General features: G+C 42.6%; 1 protein-coding gene across 1 annotated transcript in view; it reads right to left on the minus strand.

Moving 5' to 3' along the window:
* WDR72 (WD repeat domain 72) overlaps positions 1-23,427 on the minus strand; it is a 976,411-nt gene that overhangs the window by 759,976 nt on the left and 193,008 nt on the right. The window contains exons 4-5 of the mRNA XM_086958315.1: positions 16,743-16,821; positions 6,109-6,280 (exon numbers count right to left, since the gene is read on the minus strand). Coding sequence (XP_086814441.1) covers positions 6,109-6,280; positions 16,743-16,821 — 251 coding nt within the window. The remainder of the gene's footprint in view (positions 1-6,108; positions 6,281-16,742; positions 16,822-23,427) is intronic.

Genomic DNA, 23,427 nt, shown 5'->3' on the forward strand with positions numbered 1-23,427 from the left:
TTGGGGTGATGGATTGGCCTTTAACTCACTTTCTGCACGGGCCTCCATTTAAATGATTAGAAGTGCCTCCCTGTCTGCAGGTGTAGGCCCGCTCTCTATGAAACCGGGTTTTTAGAGAGAGAGAGAGGACTGCCTATGATGAAGCATAACACCTGGTGGTGTTTGAGAACAGCCCTTAACATTTTTGGAGATGCATAGCACTCTATATATATTGTGCGTGCAGGGATATGGTTACATAATGTAAGTGACCATTACTTCAGTGTAGCTTCTACAGTGTGTATACAGTAAGTTTGGAGGCCAGCTCACCCGGAAGACCCTGTAGCCTCTAGTCCCCTCCCTTGGATAGTTTTAAGGGTACTGTGTTAGTGTAGTGGGTGTGTGAGTGCCTGTGTGGGTCTGTGAGTGGGTGTAATACATTTTGGGTATTTAAATGGGATAATCATGGACTCCAATAGAATAATGAGGCAGTAACCTTCATTAAGGATTTCAGATCATTTTTCATTGTGAAATACGAGAGGAAACACACTTGCTTCGCCTTCGCCAAGCCCAAAAGTTACGAATATGTGTGCTTTACTTAAGTGGAGCTTCCACTGGGGCACCTGCCATGTTTATATTTGTAGGTGCTTCCCATAGAGGTTTAATTTCTGTGGAATGTGCACCAGGGCCTAAATGGAACCTCATTTTTTTGTACTGTATTGTAATTAGGTTTTATATAGCACGTGATTACCCAAAGGTGTCTTAGTGCTCTAATTCAACCCTGATGAACCACCAGAGATTAGGACAGAGAGCGAAGGTTAAAAGGTAGAGCGTTCCGGAGTTCGCTTACACAAAGGGAGATACTCCTGCCACCCCATCTTGCTTTATTTATTTTTTGGAACAGTTACCATTCTGGTTGAGCTTCTTATGAGAATCCGGCCAGGTGAGTGCCAAGAAAAAGAATTCTGAAAGTCTTCTGGTCCAGTCCGATGGAGAGTGTTATGACCAGACATTGTGCTTTGAAATTGATCCTATTCCTAACTGGTAGCAAGTGAAGGCACTGCAAGGATCGAGAAATAGGGGCAAAATCAGTCTGGCAGCTGCGTTTTGAAGAGATTACAGTTTTTCCACTAGATCCTTTTGGGTGCCCCTATATTAGACACTACTATAGTCAATCTTTGTAACAACAAGCCCCATAACTACTGTCTTTTGCAATTCCAGAGGAACAAATGGAAAATTCTTCTTTAAGGTCATAATCAGGAAAAAACAAGGAGGTGATTTCGTTTATTTGCTCAGAAAAAACACAATTTGGTGTCAAATATGACTCAAGAGTTTTCTAGCTTTTTGAAATGAGGAAGGAATAGGAGAGGACCAAGACTTGGCGGCCACTATGAGGAATTCCAGAAGGTGGAGTTGTTTCTATAAAGCAAGACCTTAGTTTTCTCTGAGTTCAGGTTCAAACATTTTCTTTGCATCCATTTCACAATACGAGTCATGGAGCTGCAGAAGTTTTTAGCCACCTCAGATGATATGGATACCACAATTTTTATGTGTTGGCATAGGAAAATACTATAAAACCCTAGCTGCAGATAAGATTGGCCAGAGGGGGGACACAAATATTAAAAAGCATGGGGCTAAGAGAGGACCCCTGAGGCACCCCACAAGGGAGGGAGAAAGGGCCCAAAATTAAATCTCTCAATGCCACCACCTGCACACAATACCAAGATAAGCAAGACCAGTGCTGAATTCCAAAAGCCTAGCATCTCAAGCCAGTGAATGAAAAGTATTGAAGGCAGTGGATAGATCTAATATTATCAACAACACCTACCTGCTCTTGTGAACCACCATTCTTATTTTTCCTCAGTGGCGGCCACTAAGGCCAAGACTGTACTATGGTTTGCTCAAAAACGGTACTGAGACTGAGCAGTCAAGAAGCTGATTGGAGTCCAAAAAAGATAGAATTTCTAAATTCATAGCCCTCTCTAATATCTTAGCCACAAGGCGGGGGGGGGGTGAGATATAGGCCTATACTTTTTTACATCCCGCAGATCAAGTGAAGGATTTTTTTACCAAAAGAAGAATAACAGCTTTTTTTCCAGAGAGCTGGAAACTGTTTTGAGATACACATTTTGTTTAGTAAATACATAAGATGAGCAGCCACTGTCCTAGAAATCTCATGTAAGATCAGTGGCGGAGAGGCATCAGAGGGAGGCCCCGAATAGGTAGAATTGAGGAGATGGACTACTTCTTCTTTGGTGAGCAGGGCACATTTTTCAAATCTGATAAGGTTAGTACCACTATAGGTGTGTTGAGTATCCGCACCCCTGGCTGTAGCCATATCTCCATCTGCACAGAAAGTGTTATGATTCAGGCTAAAATGCTGAAAAATGAGATTCACCTTGGCTTTAAAGAACTCCAATTTGTTTTTGAAAAAATGATCTGGGTTGGAATTGTTTACACTATTAAAATTAGACAGAGATTTGACAGTTTGAAAAAGTTCTCTAGCAGAGACCTTGGCCAAGCTTATTTTTTGGTAAAATATTTAGATTTTACTGAAATGATTTATACTTTATGCTCATTAAAAAAGTGATTTATTCTTAATCTTTTCTTCACGCCAGTATTCTTTCCTCCACCTATGCTCTATTTCTTCATTTATGTTTTAAATCTTTTAGTTCCTGTGAATATCAAGGGGCTGAATCTTCCTGTGGTTAATTACAAATGTTTCCAGATTTAATTGTGAGGTTGCAGAGTCTATCCAGTTTGTATTATTCACTGCAGCAATTTCCACATTATTTTCCAAGGTAGGACTTATGTTCGAGAGAATGACATTTAGTTCCTCAAAATTGAGGGTTTTCCATGAACGGAATTTGAGCATTCGGGATGAGTTGCAACTAGGGCCATTTTAGGGGAGAACTTTAAGTGAGAGAAAGATGGCCTTATGATCTGACCAAACTAAAGGCAAGACCCTCTCCAAACTCAGGCACGAATTATTAGTAAATACTCCATCTAGAGCATGGTTGGCCTGATTGTAAGTTTTCTTATAATCTGCATGATATCAAAACTGTTAAGGTTATCTACAAGTATCTCCATTATACTTTGCAGAAAAAGGGTTCTTATTTGGTTGCCTCCTTCCTGTATATATTTCTCTCAAGTAGTTAGTGGGTACAGTTAGGACCACTTTTTTCTATAGATAATGGATTTTTTGGTTTGATAACAATGTTGGTGTTGTTAGATGAATCTTCTCAAACCTTTCCCAAAAAAAAATTCTACCTCATCTCCTTCCTGAAAAGTTTTAGGGTGATGTTTTGCCAAAAGTGGGTCCTAAATGTGTTTTCCTATCCAATTTTCCATCTGAAAATGATATCTAATTTGCTAAACAGCTAAACAGCTAAAATGGCTGTACTGAATCATACCAAATTTAGCAAAAAGCTAGATCTTTGTCCAGAAATTTTGCTTTTTAGTATTTGTTATGAATCAGTTCAGTATGGATTCCCCTGGGTGTCTAGTTTTAACAAATGTACAGGTTCCTAGGTTTCCCTAGGTGCCTGCTGAGCTAGGGCCCAAAATTCACAGCTAGGCAAATTGCGAAAAAAGGGTCAGTTTTCATTGGGAAAAGTGATGTGTCCAGGTTGCGTTTTGGGCAGTTTCCTGTTGCAGACACTAGGCTTACCCACACAAGTGAGGTACCATTTGTATTGGGAGGCATGTACGGAAGGGAGTAGACACTGGGCCCACTTATCACCAGACCCTACTCCCAAGCCCTTTTCAAGCATTTTACTCCCACAATGCATTGCCAAGGGCTGAGTAAAGCAGAGCGAGGTGCCCAGGTCATGAACACAGCCCAGTGCTGGAAATCAACGCCCACTGAACTCTGCCTTTGGCTGTAGGTAGCAGGGGTGTGTTCCATGGCCCCTCTAACTGCTGCCCTCAAAACCAAGCCCGGCACTCTATATTTAGCTTTTCTTGTGTTTTTCTTTTTTTTACAATAACTACTCATGATCCAGAAGAGATTCAGGCACAATTGACAGTTGAATCAATCACCTAAAATGGCTTGTGGTTTTCTTTTGTACTCACTAGTTGTGCACTATATTAAGTGCATTTTTCTCCAAAGGCCTTGAATTTCTATGCCTCTTGAAATCCTGAGCTTTGCTATGGGATTCGTCACCTCAGTAGTTGCCCCACTCGCCCTCAGTGGCAGTGAAATTGTTTTAGGAGCCACCTCATTGTTTGTTAAAAGGGGGCAACATTTCAGTGCCCCTATCCATCCAATTACATTTTTTAAATAATCAAAATATGACTGACAGATTTGCGAGTGGTGGATACTCAATGAATTTACTCCAAACCAACAAAAGTATGCCTTTGAAGTAAGATTGTATTATTGTTTACAGATGTGAATGACCCTGTGCTAGGCTACTACCCACTATATCAGTAACCTAAATAACAGATATGTTGCAAAGAAACATGTATACACATCAGCAGGAAGCCATTATCAACTAGCTATATGTTAATTAAAAAAGAAATTAACAAAGGGGGGGGGAGTGAAGAGGTACCGCTCCAAGACCAAAAGATGGATACATCCTCCTCTAGACAATATATGTTAAACGAAGTGATCCACCTTTGAAAACATGAAGAGGTAGGTAGTATGCTTTAATGGGTTGTACTTCTTTTGCTGACATGTTCCAAAGCCATCCCCTGGCTTCTCATCAGGACCTAGTGAGATCCCTTCTACACTCTAAATACTAAAGATAAAAAGTGAATTCTTTAAACAGTAATCACTTTGTGGTGTGCATTAGAATCTACTTGCACTGTATACTTTACGCCAATAGGTATTTTGCTGGTATGGACCTCTGTCTCTTTCCTCACTTTTAATAATACCAGCTTACAGGAACATTAAAGTTTATGTTTCCGCTGAGCCAAGTATTTTTTAATTATTCATCACTTTCACTCACTTCTGACCCTTCCACTCACACTCCTATATCACGCATAGTATTGTAATCAGTGCTCCAGCGTAGTCGTAGGTAGTGGCATGCCCGGTCCCGCAGTGGGGCGGGTAGACCCCAATGATGGGTCATTTGGTGGGTGAGGGGTATTTTGAAAAAGCTGTGTGCTTTCCATGAAAGTAGGAGACACACAAATTCTGGAGGGACACTTTTTTCAATTTTTAGAAGTGTGGATCCCTTTGTTTAACATATATGTTAATTAACCCATACACTTTCACTCTTTTAGCTTTTCTTTAATGAAAAACAATTTTCTTTGAAAAAACATTTTACATGTTCTATCAGAACATATATCCAAATGTTCTTTACAGTGATAACTTTGAATCACATTTAAAACAAAGTACAAGTCCCATGAATAGTTCATGATACTCTGATACAATTACAGCCCTTCAGGGCTGTGAAAATGTGATCATACAAAGCACAATAAGTATCACATATTATTTACAGTTTTTATATTAAAATACACTTTTACATAACAGACAAAAAAAGTTGATTGTGTCGCTAGAAACAATAAATGCATTCTAAGAGTTCTTTTAGGACTAAAAAGGGAACATTTCAAATCTAAATAGAGGCTAAACCTCAAACAATTATTCTCTTTTCAAAAGGATTTTTCTCTTCACTTTCCTCATGAGTTAAAACAGCAAATAATACAGATACATTATCTGCTTAGTGGTAGTCTTTCCAGAAAGACTGTGAGACTTCAATACACAGACATGATTGGGAGGAATTTTAAACAATGTATAAATACTGTGAAGCCAAGTGGGACCTATAATTGTATGTAGAAAGGGAACATCAGAAAACAATTCATGCTGATTAGAGTTTGAAAATAAAACTTTTTCTACTTTAGGCTGGTGGTAGTATAGCCAATATAATATCTTTTTTTTAAAAATGTGAATCCAAATTTTATAAAGATTTCTCTTCCAGTGTCATTTAGCATGTAGTCAAAATAAGCAAACACGGCAAAAAAGTACAACTACCAAGCAAATCAACTGTTTTTAATTGATTCTACATTCTTAAGATATTTGATAGAATCTTTCATATAATTTTCCTGAAGGTTTGTCCATGCAAGTTGCTACACTTGCATTTCATCTTAGGCACACTGTAAATGGTAAGCATTGTTTTCAGAAAACAGTACCTTGAATTCTTGTGGAGTGAACTATACACATACAGCTAATCCATTCAGATTGCTGGGATTTTAAAGTATGAAGAACTTCCAAAGTCTTTGCATCGATGATTAGGACATCTTGATATTGTCCACCACAGAGAAGCCACCCTTCTCCCGTCATTCGAAAAGAGCAATGGTAGTACTGTTAAAGCAGAGAAGAAAAAAGGTTATCAGAAAGTTTACTCTGAAGAGCGCTCATCTATTGTACAGATACCAGTGTTATCATGTGGACTGTTTCAAGTAATACAAGTTATTGCCGTTTATTAAAGTTTATGAATTTTATTTATCTAATATTCATCTGCACACAAGGTAATCACAAATCATCAGAGGATCCATTTGTTTTCGAAATGCGCCTTTTTTCAGGGTCACCCGTAAACGTTTTGCCATCCTCCTACTTTTTGCGGAACTCATTTTTGTTGGCCTAAGAACGCTGAGCGCTTTACCATGGCTAACCACTGCTAAAGTGCATGTGCTCTCTCCTTTAAACATGGTAATATTGACATACACAAGATTGTCATATTTAATTTGATTATAAGTCCTTAGTAAAGTGGACTGAATGTGCCCAGGGCCTGTAAATTAAATGCTACTATTGGGCCTACAGCACTGGTTATGCCATCCACTTAAGTAGCCCCTTAACTATGAACTCAGTACTGCCACTGCAGAGCCTGTGTGTGCACTTTTAACTTCTATATAGACCCTGCCAAATAAACATTTTACCAGCCCCAAACCTTTACTTTTCATACAAATAAGCTACCCATAAGGTAGATCTAGGACAGCCCAGAGGGCAGGTTGCCATGTATTTAAAAGGCAGGGCATGTACTTTTAGGTTTTACATGTCCCAATAGTGAAAAACTCTTAATTTTGTTTTTCACTAATGCAAGGCCTATCTCACCCACAGGATAATATTGGGATTACCTTATTACATTTTATAAGTGTAATTTCCAAATGGCAAGAGAGAAACCCTTCAAGTTGGTGTCTCTGGAATCACAATTTAAAACCCAAACTTGTGGTGAAATTGGATTTTTAATTGCAATTCTGAAAATGCCACTTTTTGGAAGGTTGCCGAGGTAGCGTAGTGAGCAAAAGAATTATGGATTTAACCTAGATCTCTTGACTGGGGGGTGAATGTTTGATTCATTCAGCATTCCGTCCATCATTTGTTACTGCAGTACTTTTCGCCCTAAGTGGAATGAGTATGCCTAGACATGGGTCCCTTGCAAACTGTGCCACTGGATTCAAGCTAACCTGGCTGAGGAGGGGTGATATATGCAAAATCTGGTCCCAGGATGCTTGTTTCCGGACCAGGGAGGACCCGCCTTAGTAGTTCGGGCTGGACTTTTCCCATCAGAAGCAGGGTCAAGACTGATTTGCATGTGGCTTGGTCCAAACTAGGGTGACACAGTGAGCAAAAGAACAATGGATTTAACCCAGATGTCTTCACTGGGGGAGAATGTTTGATTTATTCAGCATTCCATTCATCATTTGTTGCAGCAGCACTTTTAGAAAGTTGGCATTTTCTTGCTTTAGCTATTTGGTGCCTGAAAACTGTCTCTCATTCCAGGACTGGGTGTAGTTGGCAGTTGGGGCTTTGTGTATTCCTTCAAGACAGCCACACGCAATTAGAGTTTAGGTGTGTCCCAATGGGCCATTTCTGGCACGATCGGAGGAAGGAGCTAGGCGCACCCTCACATATACCTGAATAGGCTGTTCCCTGTCTACACACAAAATGCTGCATACGACCCTGTAGTTAATCTGTAGCCAGGGCAGGAAGGGAGGACCTCTGTGCACCTCAAATGCATGTCTTTGAAGTCTCCTCCACTTCAAAGGCACCACTGAGTAAAAGTCCTGGGCCTCAGACACCAACACTTCAGTACACTTCTGGACCTGCAAATACTCTGCCTGGAAGAAGGATTTCTGTGCTGCTGAAGTACTCCCACTCTACTGTACTCTTGCTTTTATTTTCTGACCTGCTGCCCTCTTGCCTGAGTGAGAAGGACTGGACCTGCATCTCTTGACCCAAGAACCCAGAATAATTCCAAGGGCTAGTTGGCTGGCCTTGTGATCTGAAGCCTTGGTGGCAAGCTTCCAAACCCTGCACCTGGACTCCACACTGCCAAGTGGTGTCATCCCAGTTCTGGACCCTTGGAAGTGGGTCTAAGGTGCTTGCCAGCAGAACCAATGCATCTTGTCTACTGAGCAGTGCATTCCAGAGCAAAATTGATACATAATTTGGCTGAGCAGCTCATCCCCGAGCAGAATAAATGCACCACCGCTACTGGGCGAATTGGACCAGTCACAAAAGATTTACATCGCCATCAGCTCCCGCATCTTGGGGCAGACGCATTACCTTCAGAACCACCCCTGTCCAATGCTTTCCTGGTGCAAGCTTCTCACATCACTCATCGATGGCAGTTCACTGCTGCGGCTGCTGAAATTTGCATCTCAACTTTACCACTCATCGGAATCAACACCTCGCCTCTGATGCGCTTCGCATCCTCGAGACTGGACTTCACATCGCAAGCCTCACCGACAGGATCCTCAGTGTCGATGCAACAGGACCTCCCACCGGTGCCTCGCCCCATCTCAGAACCAACCGTTGCCTCAGCTGATGCAGATCCACCCAAAGCTCCACAACCAGGATTTAAGGTACTTTATTCAGCAGCCCCAACTATGTCCACGTAACCGGTCCGCACTCCATTACAGTCAGCCTAAACTTGTGACTTTCTACCGGTGTGGAACATCTAGATATCCCCAATAGCGCTCTGTGCTTTTTGCCACTATTTTTCAGTGTAAACTGTAAAGATCAATATCTCCAGTATTACTCATTGGATTTGTGTTGTTTTGGCCTTGTTTTATTTATAAAAATCAGAGCTATTTTTGTAACCGGATATGAAATCTTTTTGTATTGTGTATTCACTGTTTAAAGTGTTGCATAAACACTTTACACACTGCCTTTAAGTTAAGCCTGATTACTCACTGACAAGCTACCAGAGGTTAAGTACAGGTTAATTTAAGGTGTGCCCGCCTCTTGCACAGACTAGGATTGATGTTGCTGCTTGACCAGGGTCAATACCCCAGTCAAGCATTGACCCAATTGCTAAGAGTTGGGCTTTTTCATAGCTCAGACAGAAATACAGAAGTGCCTCTTCTATTACCTACAGTATGTTCACACTTTGAATTACTGTTAGAAATAGGGGTCTCTAGTTGGCAATGGTTTGCAGCGTTGCCCAAGTAGGGACCCTTCTTCCTAGTCAGGGTCAGGGGGATGCACTTCTAAAATAACCCCTGCTCACCCCCTTGGTAGCTTGGCATGAGTAGACATGCTTATCTCAGAGGCAGTGTGTAAAGCATTTGTACACACATATAGTAATACCGTGAAAACACTATAAATGGACATTACACCAGTTTAAAAAAATAAGTAACCTTTGTATAAACCAACCATGACCAAAACGACAAAAATCCACAATACTGTAATCAAAATATGACCATGTGGCCTTATGTCTTAGGGATAAGAGTAGCTAAGAGACTCGTTCTAATTCTCTACATATAATGCAAGAATTAGGAATCAGCAAATGCAATGGTTTGGTTAGTGTTGTTTCCAAAATCTTAGCTTCTGTTCTAAAGTCCCTAGTTCCCATATTTCAACAAAGCAGCAATAACCACGTGTTCCTGTTTGTATGAGATCAGAGACAAAAAAAAGAGAATATGCTCAATGTTTCAACAGCCTCAAGATAGACTGGGCACATCATGTCAGGGCCTACACAAGAATGCTGCTTCTAAACAGTAGGACAATGGCGGGGTGAAAGGAAGGTGCATACTGAAAGGAGACTCATCACATCCAAATCTTGGCAGCCATTGGCTAGCTTCACTTCTAAAACATACACATATTTTTTTTTTAAAAGAGGGCAATAAGACACAGTATTGCAGTAATGAGATTGAATGTTTTTCTAAGTGTAAATCCGATAAAAAATAAATCAATAATTACTTATTTCGCATTTTTGTGCGGAGCATATCTTTTTAGAATAACATTTTTGTATTAAAATTGATGAGCTGTATGATCCACAGACCAATGTGTGTTAGGCCACTGATCGCCTTGTTGTCCACTTCATGTTGTGTAAAATTTTGATCTAAGGACTTCAATATAATTTCTATGTTAGGCTACATTGTGATCTGTTGTATTACGGTTCCCTATTAGTTATTTATTTATTTATTTATTTAACGACTTATAAAGCGCCTGGTGACCCAAGACCATCCCCGCGCTATAAAGATTTGTTATCCAGATGAGAGGGAGGAAAAGAGGGGGATGACGTTATTTAGGGAATAGAAGTGTTTTCAAATTTTTTCTGAAAGTCAAATAATTGGGTTCCAGTCTAAGGGTACGTGGGAGGGAGTTCCATCCAGTGGAAGCTTTCACGGAGAAGCGTTGACCTCCAGTGCGTGTCTTTTTAAATTTGGGGATGTTGGCTAGGTGCTCATTCTCAGACCGCAGGGATCTGGGTGCTTTATAAGGAGTAACCAGGTCGCTGAGGATCGAAGGGCAACCTCCATTGATCAGTTTGTATGCCGTGCACATGGCTTTGAATTCCAGCCTTTGGCGCACAGGGAGCCAGTGCAGGGCCTTGATGGCAGGTTTCGCTGACACTCTGGAGGGAAGGTTCATGAGTAGACGGGCTGCTGCATTCTGTGTTCGTTGCAGTTTCGCCAGGGTGGCCTCAGGGGCTCCCAGGTAGACCAGGTTGCTATAGTCCAATCGTGACAGTATGAGCCCTTGGACTAGTAGTTTCCTGGATGCGGGGGGGAGTAGGGGGAGAATCCTGCGGGTGGTGCGCATAAGCCCCAAAGCAGGTTCCTGCAGTTTTGGCCGCTTGCGTTTTCATTGAAAGCTCGGGTTCTAGCCATACTCCTAGGGTCTTAATTTCATGTTTCGAGGTGGGAATTTCCCCGAACACGTCTGGCCAGACCGCTGGGGGGATGGTCACCCATTGCTTTCCCATGAGCATCACTTCGGTCTTTGGCCCGTTTAGTTTTAGTGATGAATCACACATCCAACCATGGATTTCCGTAAGGCAGTTTGCCAGGTTGTCTGGGTGGTCGTCTAGTTGGGATAGGGAGACGACCAGCTGTGTGTCATCGGCGTAGCTCACTATTTTTATACCGAATGGTGTCACCACGTCTTCAAGGGGGGCCATGTAGGCATTAAAAAGCGTCGGGCTCATGGACGATCCCTGAGGGACCCCGCTCGTGAGGGGGAGGGTGGACGAGCGGTGATTGCCGTCCCATACCTGGAACGTGCGCCCGGCAAGGAAGGACTCTATCCATCTAAGTGCCGTCCCGGTAAGCCCTGCTGCCGCCAGCCGATAGAGAAGGACACGATGGTTGACTGTGTCGAAGGCTGCACTAAGATCCAGGAGGATCACTGCCACTGACCCTCCTGAATCTAAAATGCGCCTTGCCTCCTCGATGGCGGCAAGAAGGGCAGTATATGTGCCGTGGCCCGGGCGGAACCCAGTTTGGGATTGCCGTAAGATGTTATTTGCCTCGAGAAACTATGTCCTCTTCTGATCTTCAAATGCAACAGACCTCGATCTGTTACTCTTTCCTAGGTTTGTAGTAGTTTTGGAGGTTGAATGTAATTTCATAGAGAAACAATTTCATAGAATACCATTACTGAGAAAACATTTCACCGAAACTGTGTAAAAGAAATTTTCATAGAATCCAATTTATATAAGGTCCTTCTTTTCCAAATTGGCTTTTTCATGATTCATTTTAAGTTGTAAATGAAATGGTTGCACATCTTCATTTTTAAAAATATTGTTGTGGTGGGCATTTATTTCAGTCCTTTACTTCAGGAGAATTATTTCAGATGTATGTCTTTTATACTGTTTAATAATTAATTTGACACTTTTAATCTGCTGACCCCTCACCATATCTAAACACGATCCATCCTAAAACTCCTCAGCACGCCTAAAACATAACCCATCCCCGGCCACTAAACTTCACCCATCCCTGACCCCTAAAGGTTTTGTTCAAGCCTTAAACTCCGCCCATCCCTTAACCCTAAAACTGCTTACACTCCACACATTCCTGAACAATAAAATACCCTTTTCTATGCCTAAACCCCATCTATATCTAAATCTCTAACACCCCACACCACCCCCAAAATCCACTGATTCCTGAACTCTAAAACAGACCCTCAAACAAATCCTCATCACCCCTAAAAACCACCCATCCCTAATTCCTTGAAGCCCTCACCATACCCAAACTCCACCCAACCCTGAACCCTAAAACCCCTTTCTACAGTTAAACTTCCCCTAACCCTTAAACCCCCCACCATTGTGAACACCACCAATTCTTGAACTCTAAAAACCCTTCACCTCCACTAATCTTTAACAATCACCAAACCTTAACAACTCGCACGGGCCCTAAACTCCACTCATCTGTAAACCCAAAAAAACTCAACACCCTAAACTCCACCCATTCCTAACGCCAAAACTATCACTACCCTTAAATTCGACTGATACCATAACTCTAAATAACCTTCATCGCCTTTAAACATCATTCATCTATGACACCAATAACCACTTCACTCTCCTCAAAATGCCACTGAAATTTGTGATTTTGGATTTTGCTATATAAAACCATCTTTTCTTTAACATATTTCCTTTATTTTTCGATTTATTTTTATTTCCTTTATTCCTTTGTTTCTGATGATTTGGTTTCCTCCAAAGTGATTCCTCAGTTTTCTTTTTTCCATTAATTTATACACATTCAGTTTTGGAATGGGGCAATAAGTACATGGACCTATTTAAGTGCCACACCATTAAATTAAACATTAGACTCTAATTGAGAGTTTTCTTCTAGTCTTCACGAAAGATACCCTGTCCGCTTATGGAAATACATCAACAGATTAAAAACTGCAAATACAACCAGGGAAAATGTAGTGTCACAGCACTGTACAATAGCAATCAAACTGCACCAGGGTACACGGTCAAGCTGAGGGCCACCGATCAGCCCACAAGGAACCAACAGGAATTAACAACGGCAGCCAAGATTTGCAAAATCATCAAAGCATTGAAAAACTATGGGGCGCCAGGACACAACAGCCTTCGTGTCGGAGTCTTTAAATGTGACCCTGAAGAATGGGCATGACTTCTAACGCCCCTATTTAACCAAGCCTTCCTCTGTGCCCAAGTACCAGATTACTGATGGGGTTCTATCCTGTGCCCAATACTCAAGAAAGGAGACCCATCAAAGCCAACCAATTACAGTCTGATAGCCTTGTTGGATTTAGAGGCAAAAGAATCTGCCCACTGTTACTTAAACACCTAGAGTCCTAGGCTCTGGACAAGGATGTTCTTCCATTTTTTCAGGAACGCTTCCCAGAAGCTGCATCAACCATAGATAACATCACTACACTTGTGGTCCTCAGTTCTCAAGCAGCTCAAAGAAAGCAACTACCTCTTGCCGTTTCATCTATTAGAGCACTGCCTTGGACAAGATTGTATATCCTACACTTTACTTTGGAGGAAATTAAATACATGGGGTATTCCCTCTGATCACCTAGGAGCTATAGTCTCTCTTCACTCAGACGCCTGGGTAAGCATTACGACGGGGCCACATACTGTCCATTCTAATGTTCCCATCCAAGGCAGTCTGAGGAAAGGCTGCATCATTGCCCCCCTGCTATTTAATCTATATCTGGGCGAAGCCTTGGCAAACAGCCGTCTTGCCCCCCTCATGACGAGGCCAGTCAACTCTCCACAACCTCCAATATGCAGATGACATCATAATAATGGACCACACCAAAGTAGGCATATAGCGATCTCTGAGTAGCCCCCACAACTATAATGAAAAGAACTATCTCATGATCAAGGACAAGACAAAAATGGTGGTCTTCGGCCACCACAAGAACAAGAAACTTCTTTCCTGGCACATAGGGGTTATGATTATTAAAACCACAACAAAATACAAATACCTGGGGGTTTCGGTTACAGAGACCTTCCAAACTCTTGATCTAACTATGCTTGCTAAAAAAGAAAGCTGCAGCCATCACATATGGGCTTGCCTGCCTCAATAAGAAATTAAAAAGCGCCTCTGCTACTCTATTCCTGAAAGTCATAAAAGCCTGTCTTCCTTCCAGCACTACACTCTGGGTACAAGGCTTTTCTGGTGCCTGCACTCAGAGTCTAGAACATGCAAAGTATTTGGGTCTGATGAAAGTTTTTGAACCACCAGACATCTTTGTAGCTCTAGGACTCGCCTCGAATGTGCCCTATCAACCCAATTGCTAACCTGTGAGGCCGACATTTTGAAATACTGTATACAGCTACTAAAACATGGTCAACTAGAGTAGGCAATTATAGATTTCCAAATCGTAGCACCTGCATGAACAGCTGACACCATTGCGTGCTTGACTTAAAAGAAAGCAATCAACAGGCAGCTGCACTCAGCCTCATTTCAGCAAGACACTGCTTCCCTAAAATCCTCAGACATTCTAGCCCCTTTGAATGCCTCCCAGCTGGTAGGGAGACCCCAGCTATACCTCTCAATTGCCGAGTGTGTAGAGATATTCTATACATGTGGCTCTTTGGTCTTCCAATAGCAGAATTTCAAACCAGAAAAGGAGGGGGCGTGCAGATTGTGTAATTTTAAGAAAGAAGCATGGTTACATCTCTTAGCTGCTGTCCCTCTCTTGGCACCACTAGAACGTCCTTGCTGAAACCAATCTTTTTTGATGAAGGGGGCCCATACACGCCTGAAGGCCTCCTCAATATGCTTTTTTCAATCGGACACCATCTTAATCAAAGTGTGGCAAATTCGTCAAAGAACTTAGAGGTTATCTCCAACCTCGAACTATTGACTCTCAAACTGTCAATTATACACAGAGGCTCATAAAAGACTACCATAAAAGTCTACTTGTGTGGCGAATGGTCTAAAGGCTATTTTAATCACCTTTTTTTACTAGCTAGTCCGAGACAATGATGTTGCACCACCACACTCAGGCTTCTGCTCCGTCTGCAGGTAATTTCTAGATTATTAGTCTGCACACATGCACAAAAGCACTTTTTTCTGCACTATTTCAACAGGCTGAAATGCTGGAGAAATAACACAGTCAGGGTATCTATCGTCTATTTACCACATTTTCAAGATATCTCTTCACCAAATCCTTATGTCTGAGGGAGCTATTGGATAACGAATTATTGCACTTTGTCTTTTAATATTTAGTAAACTGGAGCCATGTTCATATCAACACTGCATTACAGTTTAGTTTATGGTCTTTTTATGATACAGTCTCCCACCCTGATAAAGAGCCTCGTTTATTTATTGGAATCTAAAAATCATACAATTTTGGGATGAAACTCAAAATGCAAAGAAGAATCCACTTAACTTCCTCCACATCACCAATATGGTCAAGAAACTGCAGCCAATAGATGTATATTTTTCGCCGAAAATCGGAAAATTTTGAGTTCCCTCTAAATGTCATCTTAAGTAGCACCAGTGTCAAACACTTCCGCACATCCAGATACACAAACAAGCTCTGCCATTACGTTTTTGCTCATATGCTCATTAAATAACACCCAGATTTTTTTCAAAACCCCTATGACTCTAGTGAGCAAATTGTTCTAGCACAAATGAACTAATGAACCTTTTGAAAGGCTAAATAATTGGGGAATTTTAAAACAAAAAAATTGCAATTACTGTAGTAGTGCTTCAAAGACACGAATTTGCAGTAGTTGTAGTGCCAAGAGTTCTAATGGTGGCATTAGTAGCACTTTATTAGCTAAATCTAATACTGTAAAAGGCCCTCAACCATAGTTATAGGAAGGAAACATAGGTGAGGGCTTTTGACAAGTGACAGGGCCTATAACAATAGGTGTAGACTAAGGCAATGGGGCTTTAAAGCTATTAGAACATTCCACACGCAGAGGGCACAAGGTTCTAAAATGAACAAGGAGAAGCAAGAAGACAAACAATGCAATGTTGGAGCAGTTTCCCTTTGTAAACCCCTGTGCCACATTATACCTGCGCCAGGCATAATGTATGCAGGGTGGGCATTCTGACACAAGTAAGTCTCGTAGAATTGACGCAGTGAAATCTATAACATTTGACTGTGCCACTTCTAGGATGCAAATGCGTCAATATCTTACACAGGCGTAAGACTGATGCAGTAACATTGAAATGGGACTTTCCCATGTTAAATGACCCATTGCTGTAGTTGCGTACCTTTTGTGACACACTCCAGCAATGCGTCATTTTTGCCCCATCAGATACGTCAGAAATACTGACGTATCTGTAGCTCCTTGTGACCTGATGAGTCATATTGTAAATATGACACATCCAGCATGTCGCAAGGAGGGTGCAATGAAAACTGACGCATCGCTCTTTTCACACAGTGATGCGTCACTTTTCATAAATGAGGCCCTTTTTTTAATTAGGCGCAATCCCCCCAAAAATTTCTAATTTTTATCGCACCAAGATAATTTTATGGGGGGGTTGGAGGTGGGTGTGTTTCCAATGTTAAGTGGTTAATAAAGACAAGTGAGTGTGAAATACTGACAAACTGCGGCTACAAGGGTTATACTTACACAGAGAGCCATACTTACACAGATTGATGCGTGCCAGTACGGAAGCGTGGTGGTTTCAACGCACTGTCCACTGATGACATTCCATATACACATCTCCCTATCAAACAGAACCACATATTTTTGATCAAATACACTCAATTTGTTAGCAAGAATATTTTGACTACAAGTTTTTTTTAGTTTTTTCCTCAGATGTTCTCAAATACAGCCTTTTTTATTAGGTTAATGGGCAGGAAAATGCTGTTTACTTTGTCAATGGTTGTCACATGCGGTATGATTACCTGTGTTTTTTGTTTCTGTGGTAAATGCACACTTCTGGCTAGTCATAAACCACAGTTTAAATCTGGTCCAGATCTACAAGTAAGTGTAGCATTCTGTCATGGCTCGTCAATCTGTCTCCATAGCCAGCATGGCCAGAACTGCAAGGGCTCATTTCACTCAACTCAAAATACACATTTTGAGACATCCACGCATTCTGTGCTAATCTGGCTCCTGTCTAAAGAGCAAACAGTGCCACCAAGAGGCTGTTTTAGAAGCCGATGACTCATCCCCTTGAATAGAGTCCGCCGGTCTGTATAAGACACGCAATTCCAGTAAAATGTCAAAAAGTTAAACGAATCTGTACAGTGCTACTTTACAAAGTGAAACTTTAAATAGTGCATGTATGCTTAAAAAGGATGCAACATATAGTAAAGTAAGGCAATCTTAAGTTAAATGCAAAAATTGAATATGTCACAATCAATAAGAACCACAGAAACGAAGGCATTCGTGCATTAACTTTAGGAGGAAGCGAATACTTTACTGCCGAATTCGGGTTCAATCCTTTGCTGCCTTTGGTTACTACTTCTGCTATGTCACGTGTCTGTAATGCTGACCCCACGATTTAACCAAATTAACAAATGAGACCGAAGCAATTGTGTTCAGTGCTGTCGATGTAATTGGTTTTATATAGTGCAGTTAATGCGGCGATTACTTTTACCACTAGGTCTTGAACGTATACTTTTAGCGGTGGCAATATGTGAAAAACCTTTCCACACGCTTCGTATCGTATGACACTACACCCGAGACAAAAAGATGATACAACACATCACAACAGCACCATATACATACACTAATAACACGGCAAGACAAGACATTAAAGCAAAAACAAATAAACGACAGAAAAAAATCATTAGCTCTCTAAAATACAAATCACAGTGGTAATACAGGAAAACACCGTGGCAATGCAGTATGTTACACTAACACAGCAGCATACTTCAAAAGTGCACACACAGCAATACAATGGCATGACAATCCATTTCCCAAAACAAGAAAAAATAATTAATACACCACAGCAAAACAATACAACATAACACAACAATGTAATTGTGTTCTTGTTTGTTTGGTTTCATTTTATTTTATGTTGGGTTTGGTGTTCTTCTGTGGTTGTGCTAGTATTGTGTTTTGTTGAGTTGTTTATTTTGTGATGTTTTATTGTCAGCCAAACTGTATTTTATTTTTGTTTTTGTAACGCATTTGTGTATTATTGAAGTGCTGTGATGTTGTGGCATGCTTTGTGTTGCTGTGGTTTTGATAATGCATTCTTTTGTAATTTTTTTGTGGTATTTTATTGTTGTGTGCTGCTTTTTGAGTTGGTTTGCGGTGTTTCTGTTTTCAAGTGAGTTCTCCCCTTACTTCTCGTCCATCTAGTTAACTATTGTTATCATCACCCCGAGATGTCACAGACGGGCATAACCAATTTCCTATTAACGGACCATAGGACAAGTGTGCAGATGGCACTTTGATCTCCAATTGTCTCTCTGCCTTGTGACAGCACCCAGAAGCGGCCAGTGAATTCATATGACGAATTGATCGATGAAGTGAAACAATCCATGGGCCTTATGTCTGAAGTTGGGTGAAGCGGTACAGACCGTGTTAGTAAGGATGGCAAGGCAGATTTCTTGTTGTGGGAGATTATTCTGCCATTGCAAGAAAAATCAATTCTATAACAACTGATCAAGAGCTCAATGGAGATACAAAAACACTCACTTTAGGTGTCTAGGTCTTCCTGGGTTCCAATCTGATATGTGACACATAAGGACATATAGTGTGAGTCTAACCACTGGTAAAAGTAGAACGTAACAATATGAGTAAGCGCAAGTTCAAGACTCATATATGAAAAAAATATGCTGGTAAGGCTGGAGTGCACCAAGATAGAAGTTTTTGAGACATGTGGGGCCGACAATGGCTTGCGCTGTCCTTTCTCTAATCTAGCTTGGTACCAACTACCTTTCTGTACTTACTCAGTGTGGCTCAGGGGTTAGGGGTTAGAGGCGGCAGACCTGGAAGCTGAGATCGGTCATGGACCAGGGTTCAATTCCCCGCCTCGGCGGTCTTGTGCTCAAAAATTCCATGGACTCGATAATTCTCGCTCCGGTGCCTACTCGACTCACGGGTTCACACTCTGCGACTCTGGGCAATAGCTTGCTTAATCTCCACTACGGCCCCTCACGGCGGGATGCCTGGGTTTCACCTTGTGGATACCCTGCCGGGGTTATCTCACAGGGGAATACCAGGACGGGTTCCCAAAGCAAGCGCCGCGAGACCCCTTTGGGGTGATACGTGCGCTATATAAGTAACCACGTTTACGTTTACGTTTACTCCTGTGGAGGACTTGAACATGCGGTGGCCCAAGAGTTCAGACCACTGCTTCCCAGGACGCCTCTCTCCACTCCATCTTGGCGTCCTGTCCCTGTGTCCAGCTAGAGGCAAAGTGACTAGCTTATATTAACCCCTTCACTGCAGCGGCTATTCCGCCGCAGTGCTAAGGGGGCGGGGCGGAAGAGCGGCGGGCGCATGCTGGTGACGGAACCGCTCCATCACCAGCGTCTGTTGCGCTGTGCTTATGACGGAGCGGTTCCGTCATGACCCCACCCGCTCAATAGAACGCTCAGCGCAGGAGCGGAATTCGCGCCGCGCATGAGCGGCGGGGCGGGCCATGACGGAACCGCTCCGTCATCAGCACAGCGCCACCGCAGCTGATGACGGAGCGGTTCCGTCATCAGCATACAAGGGGTTAAAACCTCGCAGTAGGGCATATGTGGTGTTGTGCACCTTTGAGGAGGACAAGAGCTCATTTTCCCTGTTCCTCTGAGCCCCCCTGCTGTCTTCTCCCACATGTGTGAACTTATTGCTGTTGAGGACTGTGTGGGTGGGGGCACAGGACCTTAGAACTACCTGTCCTAAGACACCTCTCTGCGGTGCTGTCGTGGCAGCTAGCTTCTGCCTGGTATCCAGCCACTAATTTAAATCAGCAACTGGACGCACCATATTTAAGGTGAGTTTAGGTCACTGCTTTTTAACATTTTGTATTATTCCTTCAGTGCTTAATTTGAAAAAGTAGAGTGCCTGTGCCTGAAGCTCTGTTCAGAATCCCCCGGCCGGTGCAATTAAATGTCAGTGCGCAACTACCACGGTTGGTCCTCTTAACCCCTTCGCCGCGTGGCAAATTCCGTCATGGTGCACGGGAGGGGCGGGGCTGGGCGAGGTGCTGGGGTATTCAGGACGACTCCCGGCCATCATAAATCACGGTGGGAGTGTGCTCATGACGGCCAGGAGCCGTCCAAACTCCGCCCACTGATTAATTCTCCCACACAGGCAGGGAATTAATCGTGCGTGGGCAGAGCGGCAACCTTCGGACGGCTCCCGGCCGTCATGAGCACACGTCTACTGTGACTCATGACGGCCGGGAGCCATCCTAAGCTTGGAAGGAGTTAAACCCACCTCATGTCTCTCTAACCTACTACCAGGAATCCTCGTCCCTTTATCTAACTCTTGCAGGTCCTTTCTTCCTTCCTTTGTGAGAGTTTTTACATCTTTCTCTTCGTTCATCTTTCTGATTTGTGTGTTTTTCCCTCCCTTGCTACCGAGTAAATTACTCATGAGGGAAAGTAAGTGCTGGTGGCCGCCAATGGCAACCACTGGCTCAAATTAGGCACTGCTTATGCCTTTGATAGTGAACAAAAACTGCTGAACCATTAAGTTAGGGTAAATCTGGAAATAATTCAAATTCCTCAAACATGTGCTAGCAGCAGACATTACGCCCAGAACACAATCATAAAGGAGATGACTTAACACAATATAAAGTCTAGCGACACCAATCTCTTTTGCAATGATGACAGTGCTACCCTTTCAGAGTTTAATGAATGCAGAGCAGACTTAAAAGGAGAATAATGGTGGGAAAGGATTTCGCATTGAACCAAAGGCAATGGACAGCAATGCAGAGCCAATGAAGACTGCAGTGGAGGCTTTACATGTACAGCAAATGTAGGAGAGAGCTGTTGGATATTTGTACCAAACTTAAGGTGCTCCCAGAAAATTAGATAGGTATAGGTGAATGATTTGCATTCCCTAATTGGGGTATGGATGTCACATTTCAAAATGAAATTGTAGGAAAGTAGGATCTACTTTCATGGTCACACCCACTATTTGCTGGTGTCATTATGTTTTTCGGACTATCCTGACTGGGATCCTGCTAATCAGGATCCCATTCTCTGTGCTTCTTCCCTAAATTGGACATGGCGAGTACACTCTAGATTGGCTACTGGTGTACCCTGATAAGTCCCTAGTACATGGTACTAATGAACCCAGGGCATAGGCACACCAGGGGTCTCCCTTGGGTTGTAGCATCTATTATTATGCCACCCATGAGAGACCACTCAAATTGTGACTACAACCCTGTCATTGCAGCGTGTGTACCCTGGTGCTAGCACCAATTACAACAGATATGTTTCTTTATATCTGGGGTCACAGCACTTAAAACCTATAAGTCACCCCAAAAGCAGGCCTTTCAATCCTGAAGGCAGGGTGCTCGGTTCTCAGTGTAAAGGTGCCTCTGCATGAGCGGGACACCCCTACAACCTTCACAGTCCATTTTCTCGGGCTGTAAGTGCATCAGCCATTATGACATGTAGAGTCACAGAAAGACACTTGTCCAGACTCTTGTAGTCAGTAGGTTGGACTACTGTAATGGCCTTCTCATCTCGGCCAATGAGGAACAACTTAATAGACTACAAGTGGCCCAGAACACCGCAGCAAGATTGGTCCTTAACGCTCTGCCCAGGTCCCCCTCATGTCCCCTGCTGGCTAAACTGCACTGGTTGCCTGTTCGGCAATGGGTTAAGTTTAAAGTTTGCTGTTTAATACACAAGTGCCTCTTTGGTTTAGGCCCTAAGTACCTGGTTGAAAAATTCAACCTCTATAGTCCTGGTCGTTCCCTGCGTTCGAGCAACCAACTGCTGCTCCAGGTCCCCAGGATTAGGAGGGCTAGGCAGGGAGGTCGAGCCCTGTCCTATAAGGGCCCAACACTTTGGAACTCAATCCCTCTCTCATTGAGACAAAATATCAATTTCCAGACCTTTAGGGAATCCCTTAAAACATACTTATTCTCAATTTCCTAAGCACATCACAGTCTATAATCCTGATTGGGCACCCTTAAGCAGTAGCACGAGCGCGGAGATACCCCTTCGGGGGTCGAGTCCTGCGCTATATAAGTATATAAATAAATAAATATATAAATAAATAAATAAATAGAGTGGCCATGCGTCATTACGCGATGCCCATCTCTAAACTGACTGTAACAAACCTGGTCATGTTTGGTTTCAAACATGTTGGAATCATTCCACCACACCATAAATGATGTAGGAGGTATGATTCCATGCACTGTAAAGCTCCTCCGGGAGGCCCTCAGTGTTCCTGGTACCAGTATTCCAGAACTGGAGCTAGGGCTGCTGCTGACCAGACACACAATTCTGCCTTCCTGCTCAAGCATGGGAAGGCAGAATAGGTTATCCTGTCACAGGGAGGTGTGTCCACCTCCCAGACAAGGTTTAGTGTACTGGGACAGGGTGTGGCCCCTTGCCAGCACAACTGAGACTGCTTGTAGGGCACGTATGGTGCTCTTCTTGCATACTCCAGTTCAAAACAGTTCAGGGATCCATTGGCTCCCACTCTGGGGCAAAACTGGACAAAGGACATGGGAGTATCATTCACATCATTTGAGTGGATACTGTGTTTCTAGAGGTACCTAGAATTTTGAAACCTTAATCTGCCCTGCCATATCTCGCATACTGTTTAGCAGGTGGCGGTGTGTGTTTTGCGGGTATGATCTTTGACAGTTCAGTTAATGTAACCAAAAACCTGCTTCATGTAAAGGTTTCCTTGAGAAGGAACTGCATCAGGAAAATATGAACACTGAACAATCTCTTCAGTGGTGTAGGAGAGGAGGTGTGAAGCAGTTACACATGACTGACATATGGGGGCAGATTATGATCACTATCTAGGGAGGATCCTAAAATCTAATCAGAAAATTATATCATTAGCAACAATAGGCAGCAACAGATGTCTTCCAGGTGTATCAAAGTTACACATCTAGATGCCTATTCTTAAATGAATAATACCATTGAGCCATTTTTTTTTCACTGTGACTTTGCAGAAAGTGACCATAAAACCTTAGATGATCCAAACCACAGCAAATATTAACTATAATTTGGATACAAGTTCCAGTTGACCTTAAAGTCCTCCAACATATACTAAATGAGACTTAGCCACAAGCTTAGATTTAACCACGTTCTACCCTTGGTACTTCAGGGTCACTAGTTTTGTTACTATGGTCTCAGGAGTTGAGGAAGTTTTCTGCAGCTGTTCCTTGATTCCCCCTTCCAGGAGA

This window comes from Lissotriton vulgaris, chromosome 2_1, assembly GCF_964263255.1.
Source record: "Lissotriton vulgaris chromosome 2_1, aLisVul1.2, whole genome shotgun sequence".
NCBI classification, from domain to species: Eukaryota; Metazoa; Chordata; class Amphibia; order Caudata; family Salamandridae; genus Lissotriton; species Lissotriton vulgaris.